Below are 27,921 nucleotides of genomic sequence, written 5' to 3' on the forward strand. Positions count from 1 at the left end.
TTTTTTTTCTTTTTTGCTCAGTGGCTTGCCGTGTTTAAGGGTATGTGCACACGTTGTGGATTTGCCTCTGGAATTTTTTGTGCGGATTCTGCATCTCTTGGCAGAAAACGCAGATGCGTATTTGATGCGTTTTTTTTTATGCGGATTTTGTGTGGATTTGCTGCGGATTTCATGCATTTTTACCCCTGCGGATTTCTATAATGGAATGGGTACAAAAACGCTGCAGATCCACACAAAAGTGACATGCTACTTCTTTTAATCCGCAGCATTTCCGTGTGGAATTTACATTGTACTGTAAATCACTTGCGGATCTGCAGTGTTTCTGCATGGTAAAAAACGCTGCGGATCCGCAGGAAATCCGCAACATGCGCACATACCCTAAAAATAACGCTACTTTTCTCCCGCTCTCTGCTGCTGTCCTGGTCTTTAACAGGCTGCAGCTGTGACATCAGGAGGACTACAACACGCAGCAACACTGCTACCGATCGTTGGGCTGAGTGGCCTCGTGCAATGGTATTTATCAAGTAATGGATCTGGACGTATGTATTTGCTTTTATGTCAAAGTAGTTTATGTCCAAGTAGTTTGTAGACAAGCGTGAAAGTGTGCATTTGGTTTGTGATCCAAATCAGAAATGTTGTTTCAAGTGGTCTGCTGAAACTATTGGACCAGTCACATCTGCAATTACGCGTGTTCCTTCCTGCTATTTACATGCACTGGTTTGCTCCATAAGTCGGACCAGGCTAGAGCACGCGGCCATGTAGAATAGCGCCCAGGTTAACATTGGGTCCATGCACTACCAGCTCTCCGCACTAAGAGCACAATACATTTGTCTGCACATACCCTAATTAAGGTGTTTTTTTATGCATGCATTATTCTTTGTATATTGTAGGAAAGTTGTCTTTCCAGAATGAAGAGGTAAACCAGGAGCAAACATCAAGCCCTTCTCCACCCTTCTCCATCAGTTTATAAACCTGTAATTTAATGATCTAAAAATATCGCTCCTCCCGTCTCGCCCTCCTTACACATATTGGATATTGCTCATGTTAATGAGACGGCTGATGCCTGTCCATAGCTCTGCCAGTTCTACCTTTACATCTATTCTCGCATTATAAATCAGAATATGTGAAGGTGTGAAATCTGATGCCGGGACATTCCTGGACTCAAGCATGATAAAGGTGACGACGTACGCTCCTCATAATGAAGTTAATCTTTGTGTCCTGGGTTATTTTCTAAAAGGAAACTGTATGTGGTCAGTTTACCGCCAGAGCCAAGAACATGAGAGGTTTCTCTGCTGTGCAGAAGAATTTACTTTTGGAAGATGTTGTATAATCTTCCACATGTTCTTGAATGGTGTTACTTTGTTTCCATTTCGGACCTATCACCAGTTGCTGAATGTAATAAGTACTGGCACGTTCTCTTACTCTACGGACACGGGTTGTGGGCCAGTGATTTTGCACAGCTCCTCACTTTAGGCTGAGTTTGGTACTCTGTATATTAGTCTTTTCACGGCAAAAAGTGAATATATATATATATATATATATATATATATATATATATATATATATATATATATATATATATATATATATATATATATATATATATATATATATATATATATATATATATATATATTTTATTACTTTTTTTAAAATGTATGATAAATCCTCTTTAATATTTACACCGGTAAATGATGAACCAGTGGCTTCACCAACAGTTCAGTGGTGGTCGCCATGCCCAAGAAAATAAAAAATGTGAATAAGTAGTATAAAGGACTTCTAAATTACAGTCACAGTAAAGTGACATGGCTTTTCACGCCCACTGCTGCTGTGCTCGTGCCCCCGATGTTTGTAAAGCCCTACCCGAGCGAGCTGCATAATCACATGCTGGTTGGTTTAGTAGCCCCTGTACATGGCTTGTTGATCGGCGGACTGTGGTGTACGGAACCTGTAGAGACCTAGATCTGTATCACGTCTCATACACGAGCGCCCGTCTGACGAGCACAGAGATGGTTTCCTATAAACGTCAGCTCCAAAGTTCAGCGAGGAATCATTCACATGACTTGGAGAAAGTCTTTAAAGTGTTTACATAATGAATCATGTGAGCGGTGAAGTGTCCGGGTGTTGGTTATTGACTTGGCACAATATACATCATCATACTAATGTATCCTGGTATAAACAGGTCTTTCCAGGATGATTACAAGTTCATTCTGTGTAGCCCCTAACCACTAATTAGTTGCTGTCATTTATATTGGCCCAGGATAGCTATAGGAGACACCTAGGATTTTGCAAGTAGTATTAATATTTTCATGGGCTTCATTTAGATTTATTATACCAAATGCGTTAACAGGTTAGGCTACTTTCACACTAGCGTCGTTGTGAATACGTCGCAATGCGTCGTTTAGGAGAAAAAACGCATCCTGCAAAGTTGTCTGCAGGATGCGTTTTTTTCCCCATAGACTTACATTAGCGATGTATGGCCACACGTCGCATGCGACGGATGCGTCGTGTTTTGGTGGACCGTCGTCACGAAAAAACATTCAAGGGAACGTTTTTTCGTACGTCCTGCATTTCCTATCGCGCATGTGCCGCCGGAACTCCGCCCCTCCTCCCCGGACATTACAATGGGGCAGCGGATGCGTTGAAAAACTGCATCCGCTGCCCCCATTGTGCTTTTATTTCACAGCATGCGTCGGCCCGACGCATTGCGACAGGCCCATACCGACACTAGTGTGAATGTAGCCTTACTTTATCAGTTTCCCATATGACGAGCACGCTCTATTACACGCAGATACTGAAGAAACAATAATTCCTTGTAATTTCCTTACCTAACCAGATTTGTATCTGAGGATCAGACTCATGACATCCTAATACCCATTAAATGAATATTGCTAGTTTGCTTGTCATGTGGCTGTCATGTGAATCCTGAGTTGCTCTGCCCTCACTCCTGTCTTTTTGTTCTTCCAGACTCTAAATGGCTTCTAGGAAGTCAGCTTCAGATTTACACGGTAAGAATGGACGCTGGTTTGTCATCTGCCCCTTGTTATCCCGCATGTAAATGTATTCTGATGTGCTGTATGTGTTTTCTATTCTGAAACAAATCTATAGATTTTAAAGGGAACCTGTCAGCAGGATTGTGCACAGTAACCTACAGACAGTGTCAGGTTTGTACCGTTATACTGATTACAATGATACCTTGGTTGATGAAATCCGTCTTGTGGTTGTTGTTTAATCTTTATTTTCAGTTTTGAGTTAATGAGATTCTCGTGCTTCAGGGCAGGCATGAACGCATGTATTATGTATATTAAATTGTTTTATTAAGTCATATACATTGATTATGAAAAAAAAAAAAATAAAATCTTAAATGGCATCCGATAGATGCTGCTGCGCTTGCTGCGCCATTTTGGTAGAGGGAAAAAAAATGGTCTGCACCAAGATGGCGCAGCCTGCACAGTAGCATCTATTGGATCGCCAATAGATGCTACTGCCCAGACCCGACCAGTGCCATTTTGAGAGATTTTTTTTTTCCATATTCTATTTATATGACTAAATAAAACAGTTTAATATACATTATACATGCGATCATGTTGCAGCTCAGGCGCCTGCCTGCTGAAGGTGATTTCCCCCCCCCCCCCCCCCCCCCCCATACATATAATAACCAGCATGTAAAATAGGGGACAGGTCACAGACGGATCAGTGACCTGTCATAAGCCATCAGTATGAATAGCTAAACAGAGCACCAAATGAAGATTTCTCTCACACACACACGCCGCCCCGGAGCATGTGAATATCATTAACTCAAAACTGAAAATAAAGCTAAAACAACAACCACAAGACTGATTTCATAACCAGGTATCATTTTAATCAGTATAACGGCACGGTTACTGTGCACAATCTGCTGACAGGTTCCCTTTAAATATGTACAGATATCCCTATCTACAATATACATATTCACTCCTCAACATTAAAATTGCAGCACCAAGAATTATGGAAATTGCAGGATGGGTAGACATGTTAATGATATGCAAATTGAGAAATGGAAACCTCCCAATTTTTTTTTTTTTTTTCCTTCAATATGGAGTATGAGTATCACACGCAGAAATTCCCTCGCTTCCACAACTTGGCTGCTATCAGAAAGTTTATTAATGGTCGTCTGAGGAATATCCTGCCACGCTGAATTCACTTGAGAAAATCCTCAAGATCCGCTGGTGGCAGGTCCTGTGTAATTGCCGACCAGTGACATCCCAGATATGCTCGATGGGAGACAAATCTGGAGACACTGTAGGCCATAATGACAAGTTTAGGCCATGTAGGCTGCTCATGTTACCGTGAGCAGCATGCCCCCTGGAGAAATAGCCATACCACTGGTTCCACGACCAAATCAATGTATCACCAAGCTGCTAGTGTACCTGGAATGGAGACTAGAGGGGTCTGACTACTATAGATTATGACACTCTACAGCAACATTTAAGAAATGGGAGTGGTGTGATGTTCCTTGGTGAAGGAATCTTTATGGTGTTGGCCACGTGTTCTCCAGACAAATCTGACTGTCATTGTGTCCAAGATAAAAGCAGGAATCATCACTGAAGAGAATAGACCTCCATTCCACCTTCCGATCTCCATCTGGAGACCACGTGTATATCAATAACATGTCTATAGATCAGATGATTGCCATCACTACATGACTTTTACTTCTTGGTTTTGGGATCTAAGGGGTAACGTTTCTCCTTGTGGAGAGTGCCAAGCCAAGCCATGCATGTCATCGTGAGGAGTTAAATCGCATATTAGAGTTGCACACGGGGTATGTCTCTGGGTTTTCCAAGAAAATAAAAGTTGTTTTGAAATTTTCCTTATAGAACTGATACTTTTTGGCTCCATTGTGATGATTTCCGATCTCCTTCTTACTGTCCCAGTAGCTCCACTTCCTCATCGTTCCTTCACAAAGCCCCCCTCTCAGAAGGCAAGCTAAGCCCTCTTTTCTGTCTCTCCTTCAGCCATGATGAAAAGGGGACTTTCTTAACAAATTATCTACAGAGGGGAGGGCTGTCTGACTGACTGTATTATAAAGTATGCAGACATGGGGCGGCCAGGGTGCTGAAGGGGTCTGTAAATAGGACTTCTGAGCCACTGTCATAATGAGTGTGGTTCTCCCAAGTGTCTTTTTTTTAATTATTGATAAATGACATAAATTGGGCTATACACAACTGCAGCTTAACGTTTGTAATTTACTTTTGAAAGAATGCCTGTTTTCCAGTGTGGCTGCACATTACTTGGCTGTGACATAATGTCTTGGTCCCCGGTTAATGCTCCTCTGCTGTTTCTTTGTTCTAGGGCCATTCAGTTACCTAGAGGACGTCCCGTTTAAGATTGGTGACAAGTTCAGAGTACCGGATAAAGTGGGTTTGCCTGTTGGTTTCTGTGTGCCGGACATCAGCCAGCTCATCGGTGAAGTCCAGGTAAGGGTCTGTAGGTTTATTCATTGTGTGAAAGCCAACAATTGTCTAATTGGCAATATGTATATTTCTCCAGTGTTCTTCCAAATCCTCCTCTATAAGGTATATATTACATTATTTAATACTTTACCTATGCTGTATCACTGCTGGGTTACTGCAGGTACTTTTACAGCCCAGAGCTTCAAAATTCTCCTTATTCCATAGATGGTCAGTGGAAAAAAAAACTCAGAACACATATAAAATAGACTTAAAAATGGCTTAAAGGGACACTGTCACCCCCCCCCCTCCAGCCGTTATAAACTAAAAGAGCCACCTTGTGCAGCAGTAAAGCTGCATTCTACCAAGGTGGCTCTTTTAGTTTTTGTTGCTGTTATTCCCAAAATAAAGCGTTTTATAACTTCTCCAAAATACCTTTCTTTACACCTGGAGGCAGGTCTGAACCCCCCTCTTTGAAGCGCCAAACTGCCGTCAGTCATATCTTCTGGGGCGCAGGTCGCCGCCCCCTCAGCGCTGTTTTCCTCGGAAATCCGGCGCCTGCGCTGTGCTCTTCTGCCTTGGGCAGGCGCATTGAGCATTGGCCGTCTGACCTCACCTGCTGGGTTGCAGACTGCGCCTGTGCGGGCAGTGCGGCCACCCAGCTACTGAATCCCCGCCCCGCAGTGTGTTATGCATTATGCACAGTGCGGGGCTGGGATTCCTGGGCATGCGCACTGCGCTTGTCAGACGCTCCCCCAGGTCCCCCGCCTTCCAGCCCCGCACTGTGCATAATGCATAACACACTGCGGGGCGGGGATTCAGTAGCTGGGTGGCCGCACTGCCCGCACAGGCGCAGTCTGCAACCCAGCAGGTGAGGTCAGACGGCCAATGCTCAATGCGCCTGCTCAAGGCAGAAGAGCACAGCGCAGGCGCCGGATTTCTGAGGAAAACAGCGCTGAGGGGGCGGCGACCAGCGCCCCAGAAGATATGACTGACGGCAGTTTGGCGCTTCAAAGAGGGGGGTTCAGACCTGCCTCCAGGTCTAAAGAAAGGTATTTTGGAGAAGTTATAAAACGCTTTATTTTGGGAATAACAGCAACAAAAACTAAAAGAGCCACCTTGGTAGAATGCAGCTTTACTCCTGCACAAGGTGGCTCTATTAGTTTATAACGGCTGGAGGGGGTGACAGTGTCCCTTTAAAAGGAAAGATGAAATTGGTGAAAACACAAAAAACACCAAAAAATAGACAAAAAAAAGTGCTAATGCAATAATGGATCTGGCCCAGAGTTTCGCTCTGAAGCCTTCAGAATTTTGACTACAACTCTAGTATAAATGCAGCATTCATCTTGGTATAAATACCTAATAACAATTTTGGGGGGAATTTAAGATTCAGGTGAATTTCAGAAAACTTACTATGCTCTATGTAGGGATGAAGATTTAATTTAGCTTACTTTTTATCTCGTGTATAAAGGATCTTAATTACATTGCGCCCAATTAAATCCATTGGCCTCCCACAAATTTGTCCCCCTCCAACATCTGTATTTTCTAGTAAACACATGGGAAGGCTGCGGTTTTGTCCATGGATATATTGATAAATCACTCTTTCTTCTTGACAGTATGACTTTACCTTGGAGAAGAAAACTGTCCAGTGGGCAGACGAAGTAAAACGGATCAAAGCTGCTCAGAAGGAAGCTGAAAGGAAGGCTGAAGCAGCCCGTTCCCAAGCTATTTCCGATACTCAGGCAGAGAAAGGGGGAGATGAAGGTTTAGGATTCCCTCCCCCTATCAACCATATCCTCAGGGCAAGCCTCCAACACAACAGCATCCTGACCCCAACGCCCGCCAATAGTAGTGCCATACCGCAAAAAGTGCTGAGCCCCCCTCACGGCAAGGCAGATTTTAACCCTGCCGACTTTGAGTGTGAGGAGGACCCGTTTGACAAGTTGGAATTAAAAACCATCAATGATAAAGAAGAGTTAAAGACAATTCTTGACATTCACGTGAGGCCTGTCGTGAGCCCAGACTCGAGTAATGCTGACGCAGTTCAGAGCTCCCCGTCACCGCTGAAGGACGAGGACGCCCTCTCTCACCTAAAAGAAGAAGCTTTAGACTTTAAGTATCTCCACAAACCCAATGGTTTTATCACTTTACCACAGTTGGATAACTGTGAACTGCCCCCGTCTTCCAAAGTGTCACTTGCCCCCATGACTACGGTCAGCAATATCAAATCCCTGTCGTTTCCCAAACTAGACTCTGACGAGAGCAACCAGAAGATAGCACATGCAAGCACTAACTGCCTGCCTAATGGCACTTTCCTTAATTCCTTAAAATCCCGCTCGCCTCATAATGACGATGAACTGAATGGACACCTCGTGTGGGGCTCCTCCCCGTTGTCAGACAGTGGGATGATGAAGTGTGCATTACAGCCTTCCACCGTAGGACCAGTCACTGGTACCGAAGGCATTTCGAGGACCTACCTAAGCGGTGACATAAAGGTAAGGTGGCTGTTTCCTATAGAGATGTTATAGGACTCCATGGGGGAGTTTCTTTGTGTAGGTCAGTTTTCTGTACTAAAAGAATGGCACATTTTTCTTAAAGGGGTTGTCCATTACTAGTTTTATGGATGTATGAGAGGCGCAAAAACAACGCATTGCACACGGACCAATGATTCTCTCTGGGGCAGCTCCTATCTGCCGTATATTTCGCAGCCGCATTTTACGGGCTGAGAAAATCACAGCATCCTGCGTTTGTCAGCATATTGCGGAAACAATCCGCCAATGAAAGTCTATGGGGGCGAGAAAAATACGGATTACACACGGACCATCAGTGTGACTTGCGAGAAATACGCAGCAGTGTTCTATAGAAAAGCCATTAATTCAGTGCGGTGTACAGTAAAATCACACTGACAGGTTAGAATAGAATAGAGAAAATAAATGTCTACACATAGTGTGTGTGTGTATGTATATAGATATATATCTATCTATCTACCGTATATACTCGAGTATAAGCCGACCGAGTATAAGCCGACCCCCCTAATTTTGCCACAAAAAACTGGGAAAACTTATTGACTCGAGTATAAGCCTAGGGTGGAAAATGCAGCAGCTACCGGTGAATTTCAAAAATAAAAATAGATGCTCCATACCATTCATTATGGCCCCATAGCTGTGCCATATAGTGCTCTGCACCGTTCATTATTGCCCCATAGCTGTGCCATATAGTGCTCTGCACCGTTCATTATTGCCCCATAGCTGTACCATAGAAAGCTGTGCCATATAGTGCTCTGCACCGTTCATTATTGCCCCATAGCTGTGCCATATAGTGCTCTGCACTGTTCATTATTGCCCCATAGCTGTACCATAGAAAGCTGTGCCATGTAGTGCTCTGAACCGTTCATTATTGCCCCATAGCTGTGCCATATAGTGCTCTGCACCGTTCATTATTGCCCCATAGCTTTACCATAGAAAGCTGTGCCATATAGTGCTCTGCACCGTTCATTATTGCCCCATAGCTGTGCCATATAGTGCTCTGCACCGTTCATTATTGCCCCATAGATGTACCATAGAAAGCTGTGCCATTGCTGCTGCTGCAATAAAAAAAAATAACATGCCTCTCTTGCTTGCAGCTCCTCAGCTTCCCGTCCCGGCGTCTCTCTGCACTGACTGATCAGGCAGAGGGCGGCGCGCACACTATATGCGTCATCGCGCCCTCTGACCTGCACAGTCAGTGCGGAGAGATGCCGGGAAGATGGAGCGGCGCCCGGCGTGTGGAACGCGGACAGGTGAATATGTAATACTTACCTGCTCCCGGCGTCCCGCTCCTTCCCCCGGACAGCTGGTCTTCGGTGCCGCAGCCTCTTCCTCTATCAGCGGTCACCGTTACCGCTCATTAGAGAAATGAATATGCGGCTCCACCCCTATGGGAGTGGAGTCCATATTCATTTCTCTAATGAGCGGTCCCACGTGACCACTGAACAAGGGAAGAGCTGAGGCACCCGGAGACCGTGGGATTGCAGGGACAGCGCCAGGTGCCCCGGAAGCAGGTAAGTATGCCTCAGCGCCCTCTCCCCCTCACCCGCCGACCCTGCCGCTGAACGTGACTCGAGTATAAGCCGAGAGGGGCACTTTCAGCCCAAAAAATTTGGGCTGAAAATCCCAGCTTATACTCGAGTATATACTCTCTCTCTCCCTCTCCCTCTCTCCGTTAACGGATTGCGTTATGCCGCGGGTAACGCACTCCGTTAACGCTGCTATTAACCCTGTGTGACCAACTTTTTTACTATTGCTGCTGCCTATGCAGCATCAATAGTAAAAAGATCTAATGTTAAAAATAATAAAAAAACAAAAAACCTGCTATTCACACCTTCCGTCGTCCGCCGAGGCGCACGGCTGCCGCCAGCTTCCGTTCCCAGAGATGCATTGCGAAATTACCCAGATGACGTAGTGGTGTATGACGTGTATTTCGTAATGCATCCTGGTAACGGAAGCTGGCGGCAGCAGCGCGCGCATCGACAGCTTCGCTGGACAACGGCGGGTGAGTATATAACTATTTTTTTAAATTTTTTTTTTAACAGGGATATGGTGCCCACACTGCTAAATACTACGTGGGCTGTGTTATATACTGCGTGGGCTGCGTTATATACTACATGGCTGCTATATACTACGTGGGCAGTGTTATATACTATGTGGGCAATGTTATAAAACACAGCCCACGCAGTATATAACATTGCCCACATAGTATATAACACTGCCCACGAAGTATATAGCAGCCAAGTAGTATATAACGCAGCCCACGAAGTATATAACACTGCCCACGTAGTATATACTGTTTTGGGATGTGTTATATACTACGTGGGCTGTGTTATATACTGCATGGCTGTAATATACTACGTGGGCAATGTTATATACTACGTGGGCAGTGTTATATACTGTGTGGGCAGTGTTATATACTGTGTGGGCAGTGTTATATACTGTGTGGGCAGTGTTATATACTGTGTGGGCAGTGTTATATACTGTGTGGGCAGTGTTATATACTGTGTGGGCAGTGTTATATACTGTGTGGGCAGTGTTATATACTGTGTGGGCAGTGTTATATACTGTGTGGGCAGTGTTATATACTGTGTGGGCAGTGTTATATACTGTGTGGGCAGTGTTATATACTGTGTGGGCAGTGTTATATACTGTGTGGGCAGTGTTATACACTGTGTGGGCAGTGTTATATACTGTGTGGGCAGTGTTATATACTGTGTGGGCAGTGTTAACGCATCGGGTATTCTACAATATGTCGTGGCCTGTGCTATATACTATGTGGCTGATGCATGCAGACAGACAGACAGACAGACTCAGTCAGTCAGTTAGGTCCATATATATTTGGACAGAGACATTTTTCTCATTTTGGTTATAGACATTACCACAATGAATTTTAAACAAAACAATTCAGATGCAGTTGAAGTTCAGACTTTCAGCTTTCATTAGAGGGTACATACATTAAAATTGGATGAAGGGTGTAGGAGTTTCAACTCCTTAACATGTGCCACCCTGTTTTTAAAGGGACAAAAAGTAATTGGACAATTGACTCCAAGGCTATTTCATGGACAGGTGTGGGCAATCCCTTCATTATGTCATTCTCAACTAAGCAGATAAAAGGCCTGGAGTTGATTTGAGGTGTGGTGCTTGCATTTGGAAGGTTTTCCTATGAAGTAAACATGCGGTCAAAAGTGCTCTCCATGAAGGTGAAACAAGCCATCCTTAAGCTGTGAAAACAGAGAAAAAACCCATCCGAGAAATTGCTACAATATTAGGAGTGGCAAAATCTACAGTTTGGTAAATCCTGAGAAGGAAAGAAAGCACTGGTGAACTCATCAATGCAAAAAGACCTGGGCGCCCACGGAAGACAACAGTGGTGGATGATCGCAGAATAATCTCCATGGTGAAGAGAAACCTCTTCACAACAGCCAACCAAGTGACCAACACTCTCCAGGAGGTCGGCGTATCAATATCCAAATCTACTATAAAGAGAAGACTGCATGAAAGTAAATACAGAGGGTTCACTGCACGGTGCAAGCCACTCATAAGTGTCAAGAATAAAAAGGCTAGACTGGACTTTGCTAAAAAACATCTAAAAAAGCCAGCACCGTTCTGGAAGAACATTCTTTGGACAGATGAAACCAAGATCAACCTCTACCAGAATGATGGAAAGAGAAAAGTATGGCGAAGGCGTGGTACAGCTCATGATCCAAAGCATATCACATCATCTGTAAACCACGGCGGAGGCAGTGTGATGGCTTGGGCATGCATGGCTGCCAGTGGCACTGGGTCACTAGTGTTTATTGATGATGTGACACAGGACAGAAGCAGCCGAATGAATTCTGAGGTATTCAGAGCCATACTGTGTGCTCAGATCCAGCCAAATGCAGCCAAACTGATTGGTCGTCGTTTCATACTACAGATGGACAATGACCCAAAACATAAAGCCAAAGCAACCCAGGAGTTTATTAAAGCAAAGAAGTGGAATATTCTTGAATGGCCAAGTCAGTCACCTGATATCAACCCAATTGAGCAGCATTTCACTTGTTAAAGACTAAACTTCAGACAGAAAGGCCCACAAACAAACAACAACTGAAAACCACCGCAGTGAAGGCCTGGCAGAGCATCAAAAAGGAGAAAACACAGCGTCTGGTGATGTCCATGAGTTCAAGACTTCAGGCAGTCATTGCCAACAAAGGGTTTTCAACCAAGTACTAGAAATGAACATTTTATTTAAAATTATTGAATCTGTCCAATTACTTTTGGTCCCTTTAAAAACAGGGTGGCACATGTTAAGGAGCTGAAACTCCTAAACCCTTCATCCAATTTTAATGTGGATACCCTCAAATGAAAGCTGAAAGTCTGAACTTCAACTGCATCTGAATTGTTTTGTTTAAAATTCATTGTGGTAATGTCTATAACCAAAATGAGAAAAATTTTGTCTCTGTCCAAATATATATGGACCTAACTGTATGTACATACATACATACATACATACATACATACATACATACATACATACATACATACATATTCTAGAATACCCGATGCGTTAGAATCGGGCCACCATCTAGTATATATAGATAGATAATCTAATTATACCTACCTATACTATGTGTAGACATTTATTCGATTTATTCTTTTCCCACACTACAGTTCATATGAGTTTATGCCACCGGGGGGCGTATCACCGCAAGTTTAGGTAGCTACGTTCCCCTGCATTCCATTCATTCCCCAGTTTTTACAACCTGGAGCAACAGCTGCATTAGCAGGCTCCTGGTTGTAAAATTATTTAACCCCTTCAGATGGATTTACAGCGTGGGACATGACTGAACGGCGGACAGGTATGGGATAATGTTGTTTTTTCATTTTATTTTTTTTACAGAACGAGGGTCTTCGGGTGGATTAAGCGTACAATAAAGATTTTAAAACCCCATGTGTTAATTTATTTCATTAAAATACTTAATTCATAATGTGTATTATTAACCCTTTACTACTATTTGATTAATAATGGATAGGTGTCTTATTGACAGCTTTCCATTATTAACCAGGCTTAATGTCACCTTACATTAGCAAGGTGACATTAACCCTTTATTGCCCCATATCCCACCAATACTCGGTAGTGGGAAGAGAGTGGCTAAGTGCCAGAATAGGCGCATCTTACAGATGTGCCTTTTCTGGGGTGGCTGGGAGCAGATTTTTTTAGCCGGAGGGGGGGGGGGAATAACCATGGTCCCTCTCTAGGCTATTAATATCTGCCCTCAGTCACTGGCTTTCCCAGTCTGGCGGAGAAAATTGTGCGGGAGCCTAAGCCAGTTTTTTCTGTGATTTAACCCTTTATTTTAACACCTAGAGCCCCCAAATTTTGCACATACACTTCAAACGTTATTAGTCAGGAATATGTAAGAGAATAAGGGATATGAAATGGTTTACTGTATGTAAACCATGTCTCATATCCTGTCGGGTTTGATAAGGAGATAGCAAAAGCCGGCAATTGAATTACCGGCTTTTAAGCTATCTAATGCTATTTGAGCCCATGGATCCATTCTATGTCCATTTTGCAAGCCGGCAAGAAAATCTCGCTGTACGGATGCCATACGGATTACATACGGAGGTTTACATGGGCAAAATGCGCAGCCACACCCTGCCTACGGATGACATACGGATCACTGTTCAGGGAACATTTCTGCGTATTTGGTCTGTAAAAAAACGGACCGTATGAGTGTTATCCTATTTTGCTTCCTTTTCACTCCCCATTATTATGCTGAATGTGCTGTTTTAATTGCCCATTTCTTGCTCCTTTACACACCGCTTTGAGCTGCTGTTCTTGCAAGAATCCAAACTCGATCACAAACTTTCCTGTAAGAGCATGTGGGTGATGCAGAGCAGCTCACACTTTGTAAATGTTGTAATACTTGTAAATATTGCTTCAATTTGGATTCTTGCTAGAGCCACAGTTCAAAGCCGCTTCAAAAAGAGAATGAACTAAGCAGTTAAAACAGCGCTTTCATCATGGTGTTCGGGAAGGGAGTCAAAATAAGGTAAATTAATATATTATAAAGATACATAACTTTGCAAAAGCTGTTCAGGTAAATAATACGTTTAGTTACTAAGTTATATGTTCTCCAAAATGCCGCCACTAGCGTACAACTCCTCTCAAAAACAAACCCTTACATTGGTAAATCAACAAAATGGAAGAAAACCTTGGTTTCTGGAATGCAATGATGAAAAAACGAAACAGCCCGATTCATTAAGACTTGTGTTTTGTACGCTAGTTGTAATGAATGCGCTGGAATAAGATGCTCCTAATTCATTAAGTGGCTTACTCCTATTAGTGAATTAAGCGCATCTTACATCTGCTGTTCTCCGCAGCACTCCATCCCGCCCCAGCTCTGCTCACTTTTGGTTGCAAAGTTTTTATGCAACTTCAAAAATGTTGTAACTCTTCAAGAGGTTTGGCATAACGAAAAAAAAGGCCACAATGAATTGGGGCTTGAATTATTGCTTTGCTTTTGAAAAGCCAAAATAGGCCTATAGACCCTTAACCCCTTCGCGACCTTGGGTTTTTATCCGTTTGAGTTTTTGTTTTTTACTCCCCTTCTTCCCAGAACCATAACTTGTGCAATTCCAAAATAGGTTTGTTTTTGTTTTTTTACCACGTTCACTAAATGCTAAAACTGACCTGCCATTATGAGTCTCAAGGTCATTACGAGTTCATAGACACCAAGCATGTCTAGGTTCTTTTTAAAGTGGTGGAAAAAAAATCCAGAGTTTAAAAAAAACCCAAAAAAACGCCATTTTCGGATCCATTTTTTCATGATCTCGGGTTGGGTGAGGGCTTAGTTTTTTCACAGCACGCTGACATTTTTATTGCAACCATTTTGGTGCAGATACGATCTTTTGATCGCCCGTTATTGCATTTTAATGCAATGTTGCTGTGACCAAAAAAGCGACCAAAATTTTGGTGTTTTGACTTGTTTTTGCGACCACAGAATTCAACTGTTTATGTGCTGCTGTCAAAACCACTGCTTTGTCACCCAAGCTTGAAGTAATATAGTGAGTGCAGCTCTTGAGAATAAAATTGGGTGTGATTTAGAATCAGTCCAGGATAAGTAATGTATGTACACAGTGAGTGCAGCTCTGGGGTATAATACAGGATGTAACTCAGGATCAGTAATGTATGTACACAGTGACTGCACCAGCAGAATAGTAAGTGCAGCTCTGGGGTATAATACAAGATGTAACTCAGGATCCGTACAGAATCAGTAATGTATGTACACAGTGACTGCACCAGAATAGTGAGTGCAGCTCTGGAGTATAATACACGATGTAACTCCGGATCAGTAATGTAATGTATGCACACAGTGACTGCACCAGCAGAATAGTGAGTGCAGCTCTGGAGTATAATACAGGATGTAACTCAGGATCAGTAATGTATGTACACAGTGACTGCACCAGCAGAATAGTGAGTGCAGCACTGGGGTATAATACAGGATGTAACTCAGGATCAGTAATGTAATCTATCTACACCGTGACTGCACCAGCAGAATAGTGAGTGCAGCTCTGGAGTATAATACAGGATGTAACTCAGGATCAGTACAGGATCAGTAATGTATGTACACAGTGACTGCACGTGCAGCTATGGAGTATAATACAGGATGTAACTCGGCATCAGTAATGTAATGTATGCACACAGTGACTGCACCAGCAGAATAGTGAGTGCAGCTCTGGAGTATAATACAGGATGTAACTCAGGATCAGTAATGTAATGTATGTACACAGTGACTGCACCAGCAGAATAGTGAGTGCAGCACTGGGGTATAATACAGGATGTAACTCAGGATCAGTAATGTATGTACACAGTGACTGCACCAGCAGAATAGTGAGTGCAGCTCTGGAGTATAATACAGGATGTAACTCAGGATCAGTACAGGATCAGTAATGTAATGTATGTACACAGTGACTGCACCAGCAGAATAGTGAGTTCAGCTCTGGAGTATAATTAATACCAGGGTGTGACGTGGGATCAGTTGAAGATACAGTAAGCTACACTACCCTTCAAACGTTTAGGGTCACCCAGACAATTTTGTGTTTTCCATGAAAACTCATACTTTTATTAATCCAATGAGTTGCCAAATGAATTGAAAATCTAGTCCAGACATTGACAAGGTTCGAAAAAAAGATTTTTATTTGAAATAATAATTTTCTCCTTCAAACTTTGCTTTCGTCAAAGAATTCTCCCTTTGCAGCAATTACAGCATTGCAGACCTTTGGCATTCTAGAAGTTAATTTGCTGAGGTAATCTGGAGACATTTCACCCCCCATGCTTCCAGAAGCCCCTCCCACAAGTTGGTTTGGCTTGATGGGCACTTTTTGCGCACCATACGGTCAAGCTTCTCCCACAACAGCTCAATGGGGTTGAGATCTGGTGACTGTGCTGGCCACTCCATTACAGATAGAATACCAGCTGCCTGCTTCTTCCCTTGCATAATTTGGAGGTGTGCTTTGGGTCATTGTCCTGTTGCAGGATGAAATTGGCTACAATCAAGTGCTGTCCACAGGGTATGGCATAGCAAAATTGAGTGATAGCCTTCCTTATTCAATATCCCTTTTACAAATCTCCCACTTTACCAGCACCAAAGCAACCCCAGACCATCACATTACCTCCACCATGCTTGACAGATGGCATCAGGCACTCTTCCAGCATCTTTTCAGTTGTTCTGCGTCTCACAAATGTTCTTCTGTGTGATCCAAACATCTCAAACTTGGCTTTGTCTGTCCAGAACACTCTTTTCCAATCTTCCTCTGTCCAATGTCTGTGTTCTTTTGCCCATATTAATTTTTTCCTTTTATTAGCCAGTCTCAGATATTGCTTTTTTTTTTTCCACTCTGCCCTGAAGGCCAGCATCCCGGAGTCGCTTTTTCACTGTAGACGTTGGCACTGGCATTTTGCGTGTACTATTTAATGAAGCTGCCAGTTGAGGACCTGTGAGGCGTCGATTTCTCAAACTACAGACTTTAATGTACTTGTTTTGTTGCTCAGTTGTGCAGCGGGGCCTCCCACTTCTTTCTTCTCTGGTTAGAGCCTGTTTGTGCTCTCATCTGAAGGGAGTAGTACACACCGTTGTAGGAAATCTTCAATTTCTTGGCAATTTCTCGCATAGCCTTCATTTTTAATAGCAAGAATAGACTGTCGAGTTTCACATGAAAGTTCTTTTTTTTTTCTGGCCATTTTGAGAGTTTAATGGAACCAACAAATGTAATGCTTCAGATTCTCAACTATCTCAAAGGAAGGTCGGGTTTATAGGTTCTCTAATCAGCCAAACTGTTTTCAGCTGTGCTAACATACTTGCACAAGGGTTTTCAAGGGTATTCTAACCATCCATTAGCCTTCTTACACAGTTCGTAAACACAAAGTACCATAAGAACACTGGAGTGCTGGTTGTTGGAAATGGGCCTCTATACACCTATGAAGATACTGCATTACAAACCAGACGTTTGCAGCTAGAATAGTAACAATGTATAGAGTGTGTTTCTGAATCATTTAATGTTAGCTTAATTGGAAAAAAAACTTTGCATTTCTTTCAAAAATAAGGAAATCTCTAAGTGACCCTAAACTTTTGAACTGTAGTGTATGTATGTACACAATGGGGCAGATTCATCAAAACTTGTGTAGTACACGCTTGTGCTAAGACAGTCTGGCTAAGAGGCTCGCACATCATCTGAGTGGCACACGCCTCTGTGTGCAGCCACTGAAAGGTTATGTTTCCACGGTCAGGAAACCTTCAGGATTTGCTGCGGATTGGACGCTGCTTACAGCCCCAGCATCCAACCCACAGCGTCCAGATGTTACAGCATAGTGGAGGGGGTTTTATGAAATCCCGTCTCCACTATGCGTGCAGGGCCCTGCGTAACCTGACATGCGGCGCATCTTTATAGACCGCAGCATGTCTATTTATCTTGCTGAGATGCTCCGTCTCTGCAAGATAAATAAACCGTCTATGAATACGATGCAGTGATTCCGCCTGTGTTCAATGAACACAGGCGGAATCACCGCGCATACAACAGGGGGCAGCGCTTTGGGCGGAGCGGGGTATCCGCTGCGTCCAAAGCGCAGGGAATCCTGAACGTGGAGACATAGCCAAATTATTTCTGCTGTACTAAACGCTGGCACACTTGATGACTGACAGGTGGGTGTGGCCACTCCCCTGTACTGGGTCCTCCCAATTTAAGTTGCAGTGGAACGGAATCTGTTAGCAGGTTTTGTTATGTAATCTGAGAGTAGCATGAGATAGGGGAAGAGAGCCTGATGGATGGCAGCGATGTCACTTACTGGGTTGGTCCAGCTTTGATAGAAACCGTTTTCTCTTTTGTAAATGTAACAGTAGAAATATCAGTTAAAAAACACCCTCTGATTTAGAAAAAAACTTTGTTAGATAAACCAGGTGGACTCATGGTCTCAAACAGTGAGGGCTGTTTGTTTGTGTCACACCTTGGTGTTTAGGTCATGAAGGGTGAGTCTATGGTGAGCAGGGGCGCTACATTGGTAATTTAGGGTGCCAATCTCTGTGTCAAGGCAGGGTACAATCTAGGTCCTCTATAGGGTAAGTACGGTACCCTTGCCCTATCTGTAACCCCCCTGTTTAAGACGATGAGCCCTACCTCCCCCCCCCCCCCCCCCCCCTTTGTCTAATAGTTATTGTAGATATTAGGAGGGTCTTTTTTTTTTTTTTTACTGATATTTCTATAATTTGGGAGCTGCTGTGATATCTCCTCTTTAGGTTTTGTCGATGTAGCAGTGCTCAGAATACTGAGCTCTGTATAACCCCGCCCACACCCGATTGGCAGCTTCCTGTGTACACTATGCATTGTCCGCAAGCTACCAATCGGTGGTGGGGGGGCGGGGTTACACAGATCAGCCTGACTGGCCAGCATGTGACACCTAGTCGTGCAGCGATTTACAGATGATAAAACACTGATTTTATTGGGGGAAAAAAGCAGTAAGATACTGATCAATGGACGCATCCCCGGAGTCAGGCTCTCTCCCCTCATATTATATTGTTCTCCAATTAAATAGCAAAAACTGCTGACAGATTCCCCTTAAATGGTCATTTTCAACAGATATAAGAATCTGTATATAATTACTTTTACCACTAATTACCTTTTTTTTTTCATTTCCCCATCTCCTGATCTCATTATTCACTTTGAAAAATCACTAAAATGCATCTTGCAAGAAGTACTGTTAGCTCACCAAGGGATCAGATTAATGCTGCCTCTTGAAGTTTATGCAGTATTGTTGGAGGGGAGGAGCAGCAGAGTGAGAGAGACCCACATAGATGGTGCTGCAGCTTTCTAGTAAGTGTTGGTCTCGGCTGTTCTGAGCATTGTAGCTGGGAATCCAGTTTTGGGCTAGGTAACTGCCTTCTTGCTGTTGCTTCTGATCATGTGTTCAGAGAGCAGGATTCCCTTTGTGTGCCTTGTGTATAGGGGACATTATAGCGGCTAGTCTCCACTCACTAACTTAGATATGGGGGCATTGATGAAAAGTACAGGACACAAGTCATACAGCAGCCAGATAAAGGTTTATTCTTCATATTATTATTATTATTATTATTATTTATTGTTATAGCGCCATTTATTCCATGGCGCTTTACAAGTGAGGAGGGGTATACATAATAAAAACAAGTACAATAATCTTGAACAATACAAGTCATAACTGGTACAGGAGGAGTGAGGACCCTGCCCGCGAGGGCTCACAATCTACAAGGGATGGGTGAGAATACAGTAGGTGAGGATAGAGCTGATCGTGCAGCGGTTGGTTGATCGGTGGTTACTGCAGGTTGTAGGCTTGTCGGAAGAGGTGGGTCTTCAGATTCTTTTTGAAGGTTTCGATGGTGGGCGAGAGTCTGATGTGTTGTGGTAGAGGGTTCCAGAGTAGGGGTGATACGCGAGAGAAATCTTGTATACGATTGTGGGAAGAGGAGATAAGAGGGGAGTAGAGAAGGAGATCTTGTGAGGATCGGAGGTTGCGTGTAGGAAAGTACCGGGAGATGAGGTCACAGATGTAAGGAGGAGACAGGTTGTGGATGGCTTTGTACGTCATGGTTAGGGTTTTGTACTGGAGTCTCTGGGCAATGGGGAGCCAGTGAAGGGATTGACAGAGGGGACACATGACGGGTGATTTAAATGATTGTGAAAAATGAAATATAATTGTGTTTTCTTAGATTTTCTATCTCTCATTCACAGACGTCGGCTTATCAGGTCTCAGTGTCCAAAGTGCCCAATAGTGTAACAAATGTGAGGCGGCTCAGTGTCCCGGGCTACGAGGAGCTTCTTCAGGCGCTCTCCAGCAGCGAGCGGCAATGTGCCGAGACCATAGTCAGTATGGGCTATTCCTATGAACACGTGATGAGAGCCATGCAGAAGCAAGGACAGAACGTGGAGCAGGTGAGCGAGCCGGCCGGACATGGGGAGGAGACCTTCATTTATGCTGGATGTGCCAACCTGCTGGAGAACTTGGTCTAAATAGGAGGTATTGCAGGAAGAACGACTCAAAGGGAAACTGTCAGTAGGTTTTTGCTCCCTCATCTGAGAGCAGCGTCACAGAGAGAGAGACCCTGATTCCAGCGATGTATCACTTAGGTTACTGGGTGAAGCAGTGGTGACAGAGTTCTTAGATGTAGCAGAGCTCAGAAAGCTGTCCCTGCCCACACCCCTGATTACCAGTTTCTGTGTACATTTGTCTATTGGCAGTAAGCTGCTAATTAGTGCTGGAGGCGAAGTTGGACCAGGAATCAAATAGGCACCTAGTCCAGCAGTGATAATATTGGTATACAGGGATTATATTAAGATTGTGGTGCTGATTTAAGAATATGACTTCAGTTTTTCCAGATTGGATCTAGTGTCTGAGATATTTAATAGCTAATTTCAGTAGAATTCTGACTACAAAAAGTTGCTTTACAGCACTGTAAGCTACAAATTGAAATACAGAAAATTATATGGGATATTTCATTACCTAAGACCCTGTTATAGACTCAAAAGACCAAAAGCTATTATATTTATTACACACAAGTCACATTGGGGGAATACGTAATTTTCATTACCGTGTTTTTCGGACTATAAGATGCACTTTTTTCCTCCCAAAATGGGGGGTGCGTCTTATAGTCCGGATATATTGGCTGTGGTGGAGAGGGGAGGTGGGAGAGCGGTATCGGAGGAGCAGCGGGTCACAGAGGCTAACTCCTGTGCCCGCTGCTAAAGAGAAATTAATATACACTGCATACCACGCCCATGGGGGTGGAGGGCAATGAATATTCATTCATTCCTTCCTGGTATGATTGATTGGACCCCATCCCCTGGCTGGTATGATTGGCCCCATCAGAAAAGTTAAAAAAAAAAAAAAAAAAAAATATTTTCTCTTACCTTACCTTATTCTGAATATTTCTCTTAAGTATTGGCACACGTGACCGCCGGCAGCAGCAGGAAGCAGGCGGCTGACAGTGCGCGCTACTGAAGAGGAATGGATACTGACCGCGATCTCTGATCACCCGGTGAGTATTCTGGCAGCTGTGCTCTGCTTGTGAGCAGCGCATGATGTCCATGCCATGCGCTGCTTACAAGCATTAAGCAGCTGCTGGCAGCGGAGCAGGACGCTGCGACTGCGAGGGAGCAGAGGAAGGTAAGAGTAAAGGTTTTTTTTTTTTAATCTTTTCTGATGAGGCCATGGATACCAGGGACGGGATGGGGCCAATCAATCATCCCAGGGACGGGATGGGGCAAAATCAGTCATCCCAGGGACGGGATGGGGCCAAATCGGTCATCCCAGGGACGGGATGGGGCCAAATCGGTCATCCCAGGGACGGGATGGGGCCAAATCGGTCATCCCAGGGACGGGATGGGGCCAAATCGGTCATCCCAGGGACGGGATGGGGCCAAATCGGTCATCCCAGGGACGGGATGGGGCCAAATCGGTCATCCCAGGGACGGGATGGGGCCAAATCGGTCATCCCAGGGACGGGATGGGGCCAAATCGGTCATCCCAGGGACGGGATGGGGCCAAATCGGTCATCCCAGGGACGGGATGGGGCCAAATCGGTCATCCCAGGGACGGGATGGGGCCAAATCGGTCATCCCAGGGACGGGATGGGGCCAAATCGGTCATCCCAGGGACGGGATGGGGCCAAATCGGTCATCCCAGGGACGGGATGGGGCCAAATCGGTCATCCCAGGGACGGGATGGGGCCAAATCGGTCATCCCAGGGACGGGATGGGGCCAAATCGGTCATCCCAGGGACGGGATGGGGCCAAATCGGTCATCCCAGGGACGGGATGGGGCCAAATCGGTCATCCCAGGGACGGGATGGGGCCAAATCGGTCATCCCAGGGACGGGATGGGGCCAAATCGGTCATCCCAGGGACGGGATGGGGCCAAATCGGTCATCCCAGGATGAGGGGACCATATTTACCAGGCTAGGTGATCTTAAGTACAGAATTGACCACATTTTTTGCTTCAGTTTTTTTTTTTTTTTTCCTAATTTCCTTCTCTAAGACCTAGGTGCGTCTTATGGTCTGGTGTGTCTTGTAGTCCGAAAAATATGGTAATTATCTCAAAAATTAAACCAATTCAGCAATTCAGGATTTTTTAAGTCAGCACCCTCAAAATACCCTAAATAAATTCCAAAAAACCTTGGCACTGGGAAAATATTTTTTTGTTCCGTAGATCTATATAATCTCCTGCTGCTAAAACACTCATTGTATTGACACAACAGAACACAGCCTAATAAGAGACACATTGCTGAAATCAGTGTCTAAGCCCTTATGCTGCCCTCTAATTAAATGGCACAAACCTGCTGACAGATTCCCTTTTAAACAGTGAAGTTTCTCTGACTGACATCCATTGTGGCAGCAGACACTCGATCTTGTGAAATGGGCGATGTCTATTCACGTTGCTATAACACAGGTCTCCTCTTACGGTCACAGGATTAACCATTTTTTTCTGAGCTTTTACAGCATTTTAAACATAGATCTAAACGACAGCACCAAAATTTGGTAAATTTTCTGCCATTGTCAAGGCCCCACTCACTATAGTAAATCTGCCTCAGTACTCCAAATATGATCTCACTAAAGCTACAGTCAGACGGCCGTATGTTCTCTCTTTTGAGAGAATCTGGTGGATTATGCTTGTGACACTCCAATCAGAATGTGACCCGGTGTCAGCATAGTGCGATCCTATACTCTCATGTGAGAGGAGAAGACTGAGAACAAAATTTCTCTATCTTAAATCAAGCTGCAGTCAGATGTCATCAGTGTGTATTCCAATGCTTTCCACATCCATAGACTTGAATGGGACAATGAAAAGAACTGTGCATCAGCACTGCCTCATATAATATAATGATATAATAATAAGGCTGTCGGTAATACCCAGGGAGGTCTGGTTAGAGTATCTATGGCAGGACTGTTCCAGGGGGAAGAGACCCCTCACCGGACTAGTCCTTTCTCAGCATATAGAACATTGCGGAATAAAACTGAATTCTTGAAAGATTTCAATGTTAGTAAGTTTAAAAATATAGAATTGTACCACCCATACCACTGTAGTAGCATTCGAGGACAGTTGGGGACCTGACAGGCTCCCTTTAAAGCCAACATGTAATCAGGGTTTTGCTAAGTAAACTACAGACATTGTCAGGCTGGCAGTGTTAAACTGATTAAAATATCTGGGGTGAAGAAATCTGTCTTGTGGTTCTTGTGTAATCAGTGTTAGAAGTTTTCAGTTAATGATACGCCCCCTTGCTGCGAGGCAGGACTGTAGGCAGAGTCTTATCTTCCTGCTCGAAGCCAGAGAAACCAAGGAAAGACCTGCTCACAGGCTGCCCCGAATCACAAACATGTTCCTCATCACAGACAGACTGTTTGTGCTTCGGGGCGGCCTGTGGGCAGGTCTATCCTTGGTTTCCCTTGCTTAGAGCAGGAAGATAAGACTCTGCCTACAGTCCCACCCCAGAGCACGGGCGTATCATCAACTGAAAAGTTCTAACACTGATTACACAAGAACCACAAGACAGATTTCTTCACCCCAGGTATCATTTTAATCAGTTTAACAATGCCCCCTGGATTTTGTAGTTTACTTAGCAAAATCCTGATGACAGGTTCACTTTAAGTCTTGTATAAAGTAGTGGAATCCATTAACAAAGCAATTGTGACATTTTCCCCAGGTGCTTCTCGGACTAGCTAAGAAGCGTTCTAGGACTGTATATTTGAGCCCTTCTGGGTAGACTTTTATTTCCCTGAAATTTTGGGCAAGTTATGCTTTATGGTGACTTCAGCTATTACTTCACCTGAGCTTATAAGATGTGAATTATGCAGGTTTTATTGCTTACCAGATCACATTCTGGTGGATTATATTGATGTTGACAATTTATGTATTTTATGGCAGGTGCTGGAGTACTTGTTCATCCACTCCCAACTGTGTGAAAAGGGTTTTGATCCATTGCTGGTGGATGAGGCTCTAGAGGTGCATCAGTGTTCAGAGGAGAAGGTATGTGTCCAGCGTTTAGTTCTACAGTCCTGTTATCTTTCCTGCCTGACGTTACTGCTGTTAAAATAAAATCTTCTGAATCACACCGCCCTGTAATGTAAGCATCGTCTACAAAGCATCGGATATAGGTGTGCTCATTCAGGTATATCCTGCCATTTGTCACAATCACTTTGATGATTCAAATGTGATCCAGTCAGAAAACAAGACAAAGATGTTCCCTGCCATATCTGTACTGGTTTTTTTTTGTTTTTTTTTTTCAACCTGCAGGCCCTTATTTTACTAGTATATTCCCCTCCCGTACAGACAAGAATGTCCGCTGTGTACAAGAATATAACTACTATAATACTGCCCCCTATGTACAAGAATATAACTACTATAATACTGCTTCTATGTACAAGAATATAACTACTATAATACTGTCCCTATGTACAAGAATATACAGTGCCTACAAGTAGTATTCAACCCCCTGCAGATTTAGCAGGTTTAATAAGATGCAAATAAGTTAGAGCCTTCAAACTTCAAAAAAGAGCAGGATTTATTAACAGATGCATAAATCTTACAAACCAAAAAGTTTTGTTGCTCAGTTAAATTTTTATAAATTTTAAACATAAAAGTGTGGGTCAATTATTATTCAACCCCTAGGTTTAATATTTTGTGGAATAACCTTTGTTTGCAATTACAGCTAATAATCGTCTTTTATAAGACCTGATCAGGCCGGCACAGGTCTCTGGAGTTATCTTGGCCCACTCCTCCATGCAGATCTTCTCCAAGTTATCTAGGTTCTTTGGGTGTCTCATGTGGACTTTAATCTTGAGCTCCTTCCACAAGTTTTCAATTGGGTTAAGGTCAGGAGACTGACTAGGCCACTGCAACACCTTGATTTTTTGCCTCTTGAACCAGGCCTTGGTTTTCTTGGCTGTGTACTTTGGGTCGTTGTCTTGTTGGAAGATGAAATGACGACACATCTTAAGATCCTTGATGGAGGAGCAGAGGTTCTTGGCCAAAATCTCCAGGTAGGCCGTGCTATCCATCTTCCCATGGATGCAGACCAGATGGCCAGGCCCCTTGGCTGAGAAACAGCCCCACAGCATGATGCTGCCACCACCATGCTTGACTGTAGGGATGGTATTCTTGGGGTCATATGCAGTGCCATCCAGTCTCCAAACGTCACATGTGTGGTTGGCACCAAAGATCTCGATCTTGGTCTCATCAGACCAGAGAACCTTGAACCAGTCAGTCTCAGAGTCCTCCAAGTGATCATGAGCAAACTGTAGACGAGCCTTGACATGATGCTTTGAAAGTAAAGGTACCTTACGGGCTCGTCTGGAACGGAGACCATTGCAGTGGAGTACGTTACTTATGGTATTGACTGAAACCAATGTCCCCACTGCCATGAGATCTTCCCGGAGCTCCTTCCTTGTTGTCCTTGAATTAGCCTTGACTCTTCGGACAAGCCTGGCCTCGGCATGGGAGGAAACTTTCAAAGGCTGTCCAGGCCGTGGAAGGATAACAGTAGTTCCATAAGCCTTCCACTTCTGGATGATGCTCCCAACAGTGGAGACAGGTAGGCCCAACTCCTTGGAAAGGGTTTTGTACCCCTTGCCAGCCTTGTGACCCTCCACAATCTTGTCTCTGATGGCCTTGGAATGCTCCTTTGTCTTTCCCATGTTGACCATGTATGAGTGCTGTTCACAAGTTTGGGGAGGGTCTTAAATAGTCAGAAAAGGCTGGAAAAAGAGATAATTAATCCAAGCATGTGAAGCTCATTGTTCTTTGTGCCTGAACTACTTCTTAATACTTTAGGGGAACCAAACAGAATTCTGGTGGGTTGAGGGGTTGAATAATAAATGACCCTCTGAAAAAACTTTTCACAATTGAAAAAAAAAATAAACAAAGAAATAACATTCTTTTTTGCTGCAGTGCATTTCACACTTCCAGGCTGATCTACAGTCCAAATGTCACAATGCCAAGTTAATTCCAAATGTGTAAACCTGCTAAATCTGCAGGGGGTTGAATACTACTTGTAGGCACTGTAACTATAATACTGCTCCTATGTACAAGAATATAACTACTATAATACTGCTCCCTATATACAAGAATATAACTACTATAATACTGCTCCTATGTACAAGAATATAACTACTATAATACTGCTCCTATGTACAAGAATATAACTACTATAATACTGCTCCTATGTACAAGAATATAACTACTATAATACTGCCCCCTATGTACAAGAATATAACTATAATACTGCTCCTATGTACAAGAATATAACTACTATAATACTGCTCCCTATATACAATAATATAACTACTATAATATTGCCCCTATGTACAAGAATATAACTACTATAATATTGCCCCTATGTGCAAGAATATAACTAGTATAATACTGCTCCTATGTACAAGAATATAACTACTATAATACTGCCCCTATGTACAAGAATATAACTACTATAATACTGCCCCTATGTACAAGAATATAACTACTATAATACTGCTCCTATGTACAAGAATGTAACTACTATAATACTGCTCCTATGTACAAGAATATAACTACTGTAATACTGCCCCTATCGACCAGAATATAACTACTATAATACTGCTCTTTTGTGCAAGAATATAACTACTACAATATGTAATGTAACAATATGTTTATGTAAACATTAGTTTTCTTTTCTTTTCCCCCAGACGATGGTATTTCTTCAGTTGATGAGTAAATTTAAAGAGATGGGTTTTGAACAGAAGGAGATAAAGGAAGTTTTGTTACTACATAACAACGATCAGGACAAGGCATTGGAAGAGCTAATGGCACGCGCCGGCCCAAGCTGAATCCCTATCCCCACCGCTATCACTATAGGCTCTTAACAAATGCTGGGATAGGAGAATCCTACGACAAGCTTTCCGTTCAGAGGAGTGCAAGGAGCGCGTAGCCAGACATGCTGCGTCCTACCATGTTATAATGTGTTCTATTCAGTTTTTCCCTTTTCACATAAAAACGCCAGCTACAGAAATATCTTAAGAAGTGCCCTTTCACACCCAAACCTTCACCCCCATCCAAGGAATGAGGAGGTTCCTGAACCTTTATATGCACGGCATATGTCATTTCTATTTCTTTGCAGTGTAAATGGGAACTGAGAAGAATTGATTTGTGAAGCTGCTGATGCTTATACTGGAATACGGACAGATGTACCCTGATATGGCAAATATTAGTGCAATTATTATTATTATTTTTTTTTTTTTTAATAGTTAGTGCTACACTGGTCATGAAATACTCTTGGGAGCGTAAGAGTAATATTCAGACTAACCTGTTCTGTCTCATCCACTGGCTCGGCCCTGATTCGAGCGGCTGCTTGGTGGTGGTTACAGTTTAGCACTTGTAAAGCTGTGACTGATTATCGGGATTGTTTATATGCTATAAGTTATTTAGTTTT

The 27,921-nt window shown here is 43.5% G+C and overlaps 1 protein-coding gene across 1 annotated transcript in view; it reads left to right on the plus strand.

The window, feature by feature from the left end:
- The window catches only part of UBAP1 (ubiquitin associated protein 1), a 34,141-nt gene extending 6,655 nt beyond the window's left edge, over positions 1-27,486 (plus strand). The window contains exons 2-7 of the mRNA XM_077284434.1: positions 2,968-3,008; positions 5,332-5,456; positions 7,046-7,924; positions 20,198-20,398; positions 24,384-24,485; positions 27,179-27,486. Coding sequence (XP_077140549.1) covers positions 2,975-3,008; positions 5,332-5,456; positions 7,046-7,924; positions 20,198-20,398; positions 24,384-24,485; positions 27,179-27,319 — 1,482 coding nt within the window. The 5' untranslated portion in view covers positions 2,968-2,974 and the 3' untranslated portion in view covers positions 27,320-27,486. The remainder of the gene's footprint in view (positions 1-2,967; positions 3,009-5,331; positions 5,457-7,045; positions 7,925-20,197; positions 20,399-24,383; positions 24,486-27,178) is intronic.
- The last annotated feature ends 435 nt before the right edge of the window (positions 27,487-27,921 follow it).

The sequence above is a fragment of the Ranitomeya variabilis genome, chromosome 1 (genome assembly GCF_051348905.1).
Source record: "Ranitomeya variabilis isolate aRanVar5 chromosome 1, aRanVar5.hap1, whole genome shotgun sequence".
In the NCBI taxonomy this organism is placed as follows: domain Eukaryota; kingdom Metazoa; phylum Chordata; class Amphibia; order Anura; family Dendrobatidae; genus Ranitomeya; species Ranitomeya variabilis.